General features: G+C 31.5%; 1 protein-coding gene across 4 annotated transcripts in view; it reads left to right on the forward strand.

The window, feature by feature from the left end:
- The window catches only part of LOC127291229 (uncharacterized), a 247,834-nt gene that overhangs the window by 72,677 nt on the left and 161,684 nt on the right, over positions 1-13,473 (forward strand). For all 4 annotated transcript variants that reach the window (XM_051320210.1, XM_051320211.1, XM_051320212.1 and 1 more), the window contains exon 6: positions 3,229-3,460. In XM_051320210.1, coding sequence (XP_051176167.1) covers positions 3,229-3,460 — 232 coding nt within the window. The remainder of the gene's footprint in view (positions 1-3,228; positions 3,461-13,473) is intronic.

Here is a 13,473-nt window from a genome sequence, read left to right on the forward strand (position 1 = left end):
CCGTTCACGATTATTTAAATGTTCATATATGGTTAAAAATAATAATTTTTTTTCAATTTGCTTGTTAATATATACATTTATATGTACAAAGTATGAAATGGTTGGCTAAAAATTAATAACTTCAGATAAAAAGGAATTTTGAACTTTGTAATGATCTGACTTTTATTGCCAAAGTATTTGCTCGCCGGATGGAGTCCGGGTACCTATTTTGACTAGTTACTTTAATAGATTTCACAAAGATGGCGTGAAGCGCCATCTATGTTACGATTAATTTCGAAACTATTTCTTACTATGATGTAGAGGAGAGGTGTAGTCATTGACGAGTCTTTATTTAAACCTTCGAAAGAGAATATATTGTTTAAATAAAAGAATAATAAAATATACAAAATGAATTATTACATAAAATATTATGAGAACGAAAGAATCTATACAATGCAAATAAAATACTAATCTCTAGAAAACATAACGATGAAAGAACTAGCTGTTCTAGAGGAGCGTTCGTTGAGCTCCGATCGCGCTCGTCATTAATCCAGAATAAAACGGATTTAAACATATTTACCACGTTCGCGAAGATGTTGATCAGGACGACGCATATTACTTTCACGTGGGGTACATTCTAAAAATTTACCCCCTAGACGACGGTACGGACGGATACTAGGGTCATAAACGCTAGGGCGATTATTATTCGTAATCGGGAAGAAGTTAGATATTGGATTTAGTTCCAATATTCATGTCCGACGGGAAGCTAGTGCAAAGAAATATTCACTAGGTGTCTCGTCCACCCGAGAAGCGCCTCGAGATGAGGAATCGACCTAGTGAATCATCTTTGTCAAGAGAGGAGCGCCTCTACTCGACTAGAATGGTCCTGGTAGATGCGTGGGTCACCTGGTTCACCAGTCTTCCACGGAAGCGCACATAGGAAGTCCGGTTCACCAGGAGGAAGGAAAGCGAAGGGTGTTACTGTTCCGAGGAGCGCCTACAGGAACAAGTACAGCTCCTTCTAGGAAGTGAGGAAGGCTCTGGTGTTCAGAGAGACGCACCTCTACTGAGTACAAGGTAGCCAGGAGTGAGTCGCTTCCAATCGTCAGAGAAGCACCTCTCGACGAGTTGGAAAAAGACTGAGGAAAAGGTGCGAGACGAAAGGTATATCACTAGCAGCTAGGTGACAGCGAGTGGTGGGGGGAAGAGAGTGACACTACTATTTACGCTGTCTACTTTCTCTCTTTTCGCCAGGCGACTATACTTAGATACACTATCATTACAACTTTTTTCAGGAATTTTGAGTTTTTGTAGCGAAGCAATATTTAAGTGAATTTCAAATGGGTTAGCTATGTTTTTCGTAAAATGTACACGTGAAATTAAATTTGTTTCAAGTTTCAGCTTCTTAGCTACAAAACTGTGAAAGTTAACACGGGGGACACGCTTTTTTCAGAAATTTCAAGTTTTTCAAATATAACTATATGCAATTCAATTCCAATTGGGTTTGGTATGATTTTCCTTTAATCTACTCGCAAAAAATACGTATGTATGCGAAGTTTGAACGTCTTAGCTCCAAAACTGTAAAAGTTAAGGAGGGACACGTTTTTTACCGAAATTTCGAGTTTTTGGACTATAACTATATTCAATTCAATTCCAATCGAATTCGCTATAATTTTCGTTTAACCTACTCGCAAAAATGCGTATGTACGCCAAGTTTGAGCTCGATAGGTTCCCTTTCGGTTCTCTGCATGAACGAAACCCTCAAAACAGCAGGAACATGGAATTGTACGTATCGTGGAGAATCACCCTTATACAAGATTATTAACAAACATTGAATTTTAATTGACACTTCTAATTTCAATACTCGACAACTTCAGATAGAATCTATGCATGATTAGAAATCGAATTGATTAATACTCAACTGTTTCAAAGTAAACAATGTACTATAAAAATTTTAAAAAACACAAAAATTGTGTGTATTCAAAAATCCCTCTACCGATTTTTTTCATCTTATGTTCAAATTACTCAGAAAGTAATGTGGAATTAATATCTGAAGAAAGCCGAGATGGTTCAATAATTTTTGGTTAAAGTTAATCCAAGCCCATTGTAGATTTTAATAAAAATTTCTCAATTTTCCTTTAGAATTACAAATGTTGAAGCATAACAGTGATCATGGTATCGACATTAAATTAGTTTAAAAATATGGCTTTCCTTTCGTTTTTTCAGTGCTTGTAGGAAAAGAGTATCTGTTTCGCGTCTTTTACTCGCCACTGTAGAAAATCAATGAAATATGTAGATAAATGATTAATTAATAATGGCCTTCAAATGATAGAATGACTCTCAAATACACTTAGAAATGAGTAAAGATTCCACGAAATTGAAATAAAAAGCCCTTATTGTGTAATTTTCAAATTTGCGCTTGTATCGCGAAGCTGGTCTAAAAAGTGAAAAAAGATTATAAAAAATTCGTATTTCTTTTCTCTCCAATGGAAGTGAAGTTTTTGACACTTCTTTAAATAGACAAATGAATTTCCATTGCAAGAAAGCTTTATAATTGTTAAGTTTTTCGGTGGCTCATCCCTGACTCACGAATCGTTTAGCGTCATATCACACACAAAATAAACGCGTGATACAAACACCAAATTACGCTCCACATTTTTACATAACATCATAATGAACAATTTTAGTCAACTTTATCTTTGACATATTTTTTCTGCACTTAATTGTCTTCTTTTGAAACAACAAAAAAGTTTTTTTTGAGCCTATAGCACTGACTCGCATAATACGCCTTCATTGACCGTATACTTCACTGCAATACATGTGAAAAGTTTGCTGACATTGCTAACAAGTATTTACATACAAAGACAAATGACGCTAGTGTGATAAAACAAAATAAATGCTATGGCTCAACCCTCACCACTGTCCAACCCTGACAACTCTCCCCTACACACTCTATATTTAGTTACGTGAGAGTCAATGTGACCAGAGGGAAATTGCTCCCCCTATTAATTTAGAAAATACATACAAACTCTATACTTCTTTTTTGTATCGTCATAAAATTTCTTTATTCCTTCTACCAACTTTGATCCAACACCTTTTCTCTTAAAACATTCCATAATAACCTTTTATTCATAGATGGAAAGGTCGCCTTACTATCTTCAAAACTGTTGGTATATAAAAATTGACATTTTATCTGTAGGTAATAAAATCAGTCTAATAAATACATTTGAAAATGTATTTTATTTTCAGATTATCGACAGAAAAACGTATAGAGAAAATTGTAGTGGTCATGGAAGGTACCTGTTAGGCAGATGCAGATGTGATTTGTTTTATCATGGTGCTAAGTGCCAATACAAAGAAGAGTGCATGGATGACTCAGACTGTGGGACGCAGGGTGCTTGCATTGATAATGGCGGTACTACTCCACCAACAAAATATTGTTACTGTAATGTTGGATGGTTCGGTTCAGGCTGCTCAAAAAGTAAGTTCCAAAAATTATAACAAAAGTTTTCCCTTTATAAAATAATATAAGCATAGTCTTACTTTAAACACAATTATTTAGTTCAGTGGTTAAATAAAACCTAATATTTGTTCTCGAATTTAATTTTTTGTTTCCTACTAGCAATTCGTAATTATGATACCAATAAAACAATCCGTTTCCTCAATGCAACAACTCCTTTTTCTCTATATATAAAAGCAAATTTTTATTTACAATGTTGATACTTCTACTTATACTGCTTAGCATAAGAGAATAATTATCTCCCTATACCTCTCAAAATAACAGATTCTGTGCATCCGGTACCGTTGAATTGTGCTCGCATTAGTGGTAGATAAACGAGGGGGAATTTACTAGTAAAAATTGTGTACACTTGACTACAACTACACATATTACCATTATTACCTTAGTATTATACTTTTTACAAGTATTACATATTACTACCAAAATATTACTGTATTACAAAGTGTTACACATATATTACTAAGTATTACCCTTTATAACAAAAAATATTACACGTCAAATAGCACTTTCTTACACGAATAAATTTCAACAAAATTACTTAAAATTATTTATTTAAGAGCAAAACTTTAAAATGAGAAATAGAGAAATAAATAATTAAATATTTTTACATATTAGGGTAAGTGCATCAATTACGGCGCGTTCATAAAAAACTATCATTACTATTATATTTAATATAACTGTTGCAATATAATTGAAAAAAATTATTTTAATCTTTTTTTGATACAATTACTAATGAAGATGCACATTTAAAAAATTATTAATTTAATTATTTGATATAAAATTTGTTCCCTCACCATAAATGAAACATTTTTAATATTTCCATTGGCTCCAATTTCGGCGGTCAAAGTATCTTCAAAATAAACGTAATTTTGGTCACCGAAACTGATACAAACGCACTGCAATAGAAAATTACGGTATTAGTTTTAACTTTTAACTGAACAAATATAATTTTCTATATTATAATATCCGTGAGCATCCATGTTTATAACTTTTAATATTTGTATTTCTGTTATCTTAAACCACTAACACAAACAACCTAAGCCTCGTGCATTTTGTTTCGGTGTAATTATAGGAGCAGATGTATTCTCGATTTTTTTACTTACAGAGATACCTCTCATAAGACAATTTTAGTTGGGGGTTCTCTTAAAGCAGATTTTCGCGTGAGAAGAAATTGATACGCATTGACCGTTTGCGCACAGCGGTCTATTTCAAAATAATGTTGGAGTTTATTGGAAATTATGTTAGAAGAAATAAAGAGATGAATATACAAAATAGTAGAAATTACAGAAAGTAATCATAAATTTCTTTTTTGCATTTTGTCCATACCTAAAACTTTGATCACAGATCGAGGTTTCTTGCACGTTTTTAGGCAGGTTATTTTCAGTTTACATTGTCAGCCATATGCACCGCATGACGCAATATATATCTAAAGTTTTAGGGTAGGGGAACATAACAGGGGAAATTTGTCTTATTAGAGGTTGTCTTATGAGAGGTTCGCCTGTATTCCGGTAATGTAGCTAAAAGCTAAAATTTGGCCAATTACTATAGAACCATCTCCTGATTTGATTCTGTAAACATTCGATACCGCCATCTATGGGAAAGTTGCTATAGTTCAGCATCAACTCCCGCGCTACATTTGAATAAGTGTTTAAAAATTTTACTTATATTAACAATTTTTTGTTGGATTTTCTTTAAATTATTTAAGGTATTACACCATAATACCACAATATTTCAAGTATTACACAGTATTACATGGTATTACACAATAATACTTATTATTACAAGACATTACAAAATATTACAGGTATTACTGAGTATTACCAGGCAAGTGTACACTTGACTACCAGCGTAAATTTCCCCTCGTAGATAAAGTTATTTTTGACAAAAATAGTTATTTAATATACAAGTGCTAAGAGTGTGATATTTGTAACACAAGACGAAGGCGAGCATAATCATTTATTTTACACACGAGCGTCATACAAAATTTTTGATAACACTCACCTCACACTTCACCTAAAATTTGCAACAATATTGGCAATATTTGAGCATTATTGCTTTCGACAGTTAAACTGTGATCATATTTTAAGTTCACGGAATGTTCTACTAAATAGTAAAAAAATGTACGTATAAAAATGACACTGAGGAGAAATTGAGAACTAGTATGAAAATAGTATAAAAACTGTTAAAGACGGATGTTGATTAACAAAAATTAAAATAAAATAAAGTAAAATAATTTTGAAGAAAAATAATAAGATTAGAATCAACACTAATTTTTATTATTAACAACCCGCTTATTCGGTAAGCGTAATTGCTCTTCGCTACACAAGATAGAAAAAGGGTAGTGGACTGTCGCTTAGAGTGTTATCTATTCAACACCCCGGGTAGACGGTATTTTGTTGAAAATATTCACAAAGAAAGAAATGAGATAACACAAATAAAGGTGACTAAATAAATTGAGAATTGAATTAACATAAAATAATATAACATTTATTCATACAACCCCCAAAATGTGTACATTCAATTCCCCAATTAAAATCTTTAATATAAAATGATTACAATCAGAAACTTTGCTAATTTAAGCTACTTGAATTTTAAATTCAAGTCTCACAAATAAATATTATTTGTCGTAAATACAACAAATAAAAATAACCAATAACAAAATAAAGATCTTGACAACAAGAGAAACAATTTGTGTATTTAGAGTGAGTGTGATAGTGTGTGTTAAATGGTGTTTGTTTATCGTATTTAGATTTTATATATGTTTAAATTAATATATATATATATATATATAGCATTGAAGCTACTCACCAGAATAATAATAAAATAAAGATACTGAAAAGTATCTAATTACTTTTCAACGTTTGATATTTGAACTTCGGATTTCAAATATATATATATATATATATATATATATATATATATATATGATTCACAAACATGCGGAAGTATATCCTTTCTTCCTCTGTTCTCTAATAAATTCCTTTTATTTAACCTTTAATATTTATTGACTTGCAACAATTATTTTAATATTTCAAAGTCTGCTTATTAAAAATTCAGAGGTTTGGGTTCACCAAACCTGAATTTTCCAAACAGTTAGTTTTGAAATATAGACAATTGTTGTTATAAACAAAATAAAACACTTTCTGAATTTAATCGTAACTTGCACTTTTAACAATTATAGCACTTTGCATTTGATAATTAATTTATCCTTCTTTTTAATTTTTAAGAACTTTCATATAACAATTGATTTTACAAATGTGGAATTTTCACTGTATTGTTGAGATAATTTCGTAGACTCTACCCTTTCTGTGGGGAGTAAATAACTTAATCAACCACCTTTGGTGGGAACAAAACTTAAATAAAAATTCTTCCGCCTTTTTGCCGGTAATACGTCCCCCTTGCGGGAAATATAAAATAAGACTCCCCGAATAATAATTTGGTGGCAACGATCACGCCCTGTTGGTATGCGTGATCGGTTCAACCACCTAATGTACCTTTATACTTCATATGTTTCCTCATTTTCCAAAATAATGTGGCAACTCTTTACAGTGTAAGTCCCACAACTTGTGCAATCGATCAATAATTTAGTTCAAATTATTTCGCAATATGAGGTTCAATAATCTGAATTCATTTGCGAAATAATTTTGATTTGGAAATTAAATAAAATAATAAAAAAAATGAAATTATAAATATTAATTGAATTATTTAGAAGTATTATTTAAATATTCTAGTTCCCGATAATTAATAGGTGAATGTATTTGTGTTGTTCATGTTGTAGGTGTATAAGTATTATAATATAATAACAATATAATATAAAAATATAAACATAAATATTATTTCTAATGAATAATATTTAGCAAAAAAAATTAAAAAATTACGGAAATCCGTCCGTAACAAAAACATTTAACGTTACAATGGCAATTATTTAAAAAGTAAATATGAATAGAAAAATAATATAATTAAATTATTAATTAATGGATGACAATGCAGGAATGGGGTTACGAATAGCAACAGTGCTACGAAGATTTCGCTACGTAGCTATTTTAAGCTACATTCACTTAAAAAAATTTTTAAGTTACTGGGTGACTCAAAAAATGTATCAGTTTCACAGATTTAGGTTAGCACAATTGTTTCGCTGTTAAAATTCAAAAATAGAAATTATATTATAAGTACTTTTTGAAGTGGAAAGTATGAAGTAAAAAATTATGGATTCAGGTTAAATTTATTTGAATAATCAAAATATTTAATCAAATATTTTTTTGTAAATTACTTTATTGCCAAGTAACAGTTAACAAACATGAAGTTAAAGAATTGTTTTCAACTTCGTGTTGTATTAGTTTGCTACGTAGATAAAATCTTTTAGGAAATTGACATGGATTTTATGACAAAGGTCTTATTTAGTGAGGTTTCGTAATCTACGTGAAAAAACCTATGAAAATCATGTGTCATTTTATTTTTCTAACATGTAAATGTTAATAAAAAAACATAAATGAATCATATAACAAAATGTCCCGGTGATAGTTCTGGGTATGCATGATCTTCGGTAGTTCTAGTGTGAAGCGGGGAAACTCGTGTAAATGCACGTTTTATCAAGAATTTTTTTAAAAAACCTGGTAAAGTTTATTGAATTAAAGTAAAGCATATCTTAAAGTACACAATATAAGCTTTATAAAAAAAACTTCTATTACAAAATATTACAAAATGGCGGCGTTACAGGCGTTTAAAGTTGCATCTTTGATTTTGCGCCGTACAGCCTGCAGGTCAATTTTAACTAAAATCAAAATTTTTACCGTTAAAATACGCAAATACGCTTTACATGACGAAGAGACCATTTTGAAAAAAATCACTTTTTTATAAACAATGTTCAAAAACAATTGTTAAAAATTTTTTTTAAAAAAGGAGCTTGTCATGCAATAGCCAGTAAGATAAAGAAGATTTATGGTAAGTTGGATTAAAATCGGTTAAAAATTGTCTGAGCTATATTGCACGGCGCGCGAAAAAACACATTTCGATAAAAACGATTTTAAAGTTTTCGATACATAAAAGTAGTGTTTTAACTATTGCCTTAAAGACGTTATGAATTTAAAAATAACTATTGCACTAAAACCACGATACACTATCACTTGCTTTGGTGCTTGCTAATGACAATTAATAAAATTATATTGCCAAGAAACCGAAAGTATAGAGATCTCGTGCTCATCGTTAACTGAATTTGGTAGCATCTGAAGTGCTAAATTTATTTTAGTTCAAAATGTTAAAGTTATAATCGCTGTGCAATGCTGCCACCTAGTTGTGTACTTTTGTTTTACTGAGTGAAAGTCAGTCGTTTTTTGTATACACATCAGACAAGAACTTTTGCCTTTGTCTCATGTACAACTTATTTGTCGTAGACTTTAATTATATTCTTTTTAAATAAACAACACAAATTATTTTTATTGAGAGTTTACCTTTAACACAAAAATTTCACACTTGGGCGCTGTCAGCCACAAGGTCCTGTAAAGCAAATCTTAAAAGTTAGGGTCACTTTTGAAGCTTTCCACTACCGCGACCGTTGTGTCTCTTTATACAACTTCGTGATCTAGAACAATATTTTTCTACAGTACTCTTTAAGACACATATACGCAGGTACTTCTCCCCTAGCCTGTAGGTGTTAACGAGAGATATTGGGGATGAGTGAAGGATTCATAGATCAAGGAGATGAACGGAGTCCTGAAATATCGCAAGCCGAGGGTGGTTAGCATAATGTCAGCGAGGTCGAACGGGAATTTCTTAAAAATGTCAGAAAGGCTCTTTCTCTCTCTCTCACACATTCTCGTTGAGCCCTTATTTTTGCTCTCCTGTCAATTTTTTATTCCCGTCTCTCCTTCCCTGTAACGCGAGACCTGGAACCTTCTTTCCTAACCACCAACGAAAGAGCCTCAGGGGTTGTTGTTTCCTTGCCATAAACATGGACCGAGAAGTCAAGAGGAGAAGAGAAACTCATCTCTTGTGAAGTTGCACACACACAAAGACTATGTACATTGTTTATAGCAAAAATTCACTCTTTCATCACTTTCTTAAAACTTTCATTACACCAATTTAAACTTTGGTTTGACATTATTTTACGACCAATAAAATAAAAGTGTTGAAAAAATATCTGTTAGATGAAAAAAATGTTTAATAAAATTTTGATTTTTAATTTTCGTATAAAGAAATTTTTTTTTAATTTTTCTATAAGAAAAAAATTAATAGTAATTGAATTGAAATCAAGGAGACTATTTCAGAAAGTGCAAAGCATGAAATAGGAATTAAGCAAATATACTCGAAGCCTTTAATACAGCTTTTCCATCTTCATTTACTTAGAACAAGTGAAATCTTGGCAAATCTTCGCCAAGTTTCTGGGAAAGCCTACATCATGACTCGAAGCAACAAAGGCCAGGCAAGGGCTTTATGCTTTCTATGTAATCTTACGTAAGACACAGGGGATGTTGACTGAGAATCACGTGGTAGACCTTTCTGTCCTTCTGACGTTTATTCTATCTGTTCTATTTTCCCTCTCTCGTGAAAATTCGAATTCTTCTTTTTTCTCTACATTTACTTTTTTTTTAATAATAAAAATAAGCGATTGTTTGAATTAAATAAAATTTTTTTTTCAGTGTACATAAAGCAAATATGAATTTAGTATAAAAATTCATAATATAAATACATGTAAAATTAAATAAATTTGAAAAAGGCATAATTATTACATAACGTCTAGGGAAGTTTTCCATTAGCATTTTCCGAGGAATGAAATTGCTTAAATTAAAAAAGCACTCAACCTTGAAAATGCACATTATGAAACAAGATTTCCGAGAGAAAACTCGCTAATATTATCTTTCTCTCTTTTTCTCGTCCCAAAGAACGACCTGTGATGTTGCGAAAAATGAATGAGTGACGAAGAGATACAAAGATGAGGGCGCAAATATATTATAGAGAGAGAGAGAGAGAGAGAGAGAGAGAGATGAAGGAGAAAAAATGAAAGAAATAAAAGAAAAAAAAAAGAGGTCAGATAATACACTTTTTCTTTCCTGTTATGGGGCACGCCTTTACTGCAACAGGACCAAAGCTTTCATGCAATTACCAGCCGAGACGAGTTTCGTATCTAAAAAGATCCTGACGAAGGACTCGGTTGGCTTTACTGGGGATCTATACACTATACACTTGGAAAGACCCCACCATACCATACATGCTTTTAATTTAAGACCATATAGAAGTCAACTTCATAAGGTTAAGGAGAAACAATATTGATAACCGCAAATACATGTTTTTTGGGGTATTTACCCCGACTTTTTTTCAAAATCCTGACGTGATACACAATCTTGGAACCCATGATGGTGTGAAGCACACAAAATTACATTGGAAACTACTTTGATATCTAAAAAACACTTTGCAGACCTGTGTTACTGAGTCTGGAATCCCACGAGAGACAAGTTTCAATGAGACCGATCATTTTTTTAAACGCAAACTTTATACAAGGATATCTCATCCACAAATGAATATTTTTAAAAGTTCTAAATTGCACATAATGTTCAGGAAGATATGAGCTTTCAAATGCATATCACGAAAACTTCAAAAACAATTTTTGTACCTACACGGAAAAGATTTCAGCACAGCAGATGCTCTGTTGACAGTGTGTCAGCAGCAGTATATTTCATTATGCGTACGTATGCGGTGCCTTTACCAGGCAGCAGACGTACAGTTTGACACAAACACACCGTGTACAGCTGAGGTACTGTAATTTTTTCCATGTAGGGTTATGGAGCAATTCTGAGTTCGGATTGGTGTTCAGCATCAAAAAACATGTAAGAATCACAGAAATAAAAATTCTGTACTGCGTAATTTTTTGTTTTCTTAAACAGTACACGACCTAAATTTTGTAATAACCTAGAAATTAAACACTAATTTTTTCTATTTATGTTTTTTTCTCTTATAACTTCGGGAGAGTTGGCCATTCTATGTTAATGTAAAGCGGACACGCTGTTTCTCGTTACCAGATAGAAAAAGGCTGCTAAGTTGAAGTATGAACTTTTTGTATTGATGAAATGAACACTTTGCTTTGTGATCAATTTATGGTAACTTATTTAGTATTACAATAATTTTAAAACGGTGTGTGATTTTTGGATTCCTGAGGTCGAAAAACATAAAGATACATAAAGAAATCAAGTTCGAAAAATTTCGGCATTACAATGCTTCATCCATAAGGAAGCAATATATGTCACTTTCTCATTAAAAAGTCACAGCGGTATACTGCCGTCCTGATTTAAAAATACACTATCTACATTTGTCGCTTCGGACCACTTTTGTGTGTTGATACTACTGAATAACGACCTAAGCGACAAATGTAGATAGTGTCTTTTTAAATCAGGACGGCTGTATAGTAAATTTCAGTGAGTAAACTAATCACTTTACTCACTGAAATTTACTTCATGCATTGAAAAGTAATTATTTTACACACTGTTAGAAAAAATGACAGTTTACCCAAATTTTCCTGTATAAAATTTAACTTTAGATGTTAGTGTACAGGAGAGTTGATCAAAATAGGATTGTACATTAAGTGCAAAGTGGATAGTGAATGAAAAAAAGGTCAAAGTGTTTTAGTCAGGTGGAGATTGAATATGATTGTGGTGGTGAATAGGTGTATTTAAATGGATGAAAAGTCCATAAATGGATAATAGTAATATTAAGATTAAAGGGGTGGGTGTAAATGGGCGTTGATTTAACCAGTTTAGGTAAAAGGAACTAGGAACAGAAGTTCAAGCACTTGTAGATTTTTAGTAGTGGGTTAGGTTAAAATTGCGATTATGCATGTTTTTGGTCTCGAATCCTCAGTTGTGGAGAAAGAATAAATAAAGATATAGCATCGGGAATTACTGATGATATATATTACCCCAGAACCTTGTATATATACGGTTCATTTTTTTTTCATTTTTTTGGAATTTTTTTTTTGGAAATACCTTAATAGGGTTCCGAACCGAGTACGGAACCCTATTAAGGTATTTCTCCGTCAAATTGTTTAGAAGATAACTTTAACAGGTTTTAATGGATTTAGATAAAATTTAGTAGGCTCATTTATCATATTAATATCTCAAATCTGACCAAAGGATTTTGAAAAATACCCAAAAAAAAAATTTTATCGTCTTTTTTCCAAAAATTTTTTTTTAATCGAAAAAATTTTTAAATAGAAAAATTTAAGGTTATATATAATACAATCGTATTCCTTACGTCAAGACGAATCGATTGATATATATAAAGTACACATTTGAGGTAAATTTAAAGAATTAATGAAAGTTAAAAAATCAAAATCACGTTTTGGCAATAAAATTTTGCTTTGTCCACGAGGAAGCAAATTTTTTTGCTGATCGTAAAGAGGAAGCAAAATGTTCATGTAATGAACATCTGAATTTACAACTTGTTATGTACTTTATAAGTGGTGAAAAACCCAGTACTCCTTACCATGCTAAAAACTGAGAAATCTGGGTTCAAAGTTGCACCAGTTAACATAGGATTCCTAATCTGAACATGCAAAACTCACACATTTTATTAAATTATGTAAAAAGTTATAGATGGATTTTTTTTAAAAACGAGTATATTGTAGAATGTAATTAATAGAATGAGATAAAAGGAAGTTTTAGTAGGGATATCTATGCTAATTTTTAAATTACAACGTTTTGAAGTAGAAAAGTTAGGTTATTTATTAATTTTTTAAGAGAGTCAAGTATATTACTCGCTTGAGAAAGAGAGAGAAAACACGACAGTGAAGTGAGCTGTTGATTAGTATAAACTAGTCGCAAGGAACAGCTTAGTTACTAAGCACGCCGGAAATATACCTAAGGGATAACACCACTCTAGAGGCAGAAAAAAAGACGTATTTTTGATGATTTATTTTGGGAAAATGAAAAAAGATATAAAATTTCTATTTAGAGGGTTTATTAAATACATATTGAAGTATAAAAAAA

This window comes from Leptopilina boulardi, unplaced genomic scaffold (genome assembly GCF_019393585.1).
Source record: "Leptopilina boulardi isolate dan_hultmark-lab unplaced genomic scaffold, ZJU_Lbou_2.1 LbouV2_13, whole genome shotgun sequence".
NCBI lineage: Eukaryota > Metazoa > Arthropoda > Insecta > Hymenoptera > Figitidae > Leptopilina > Leptopilina boulardi.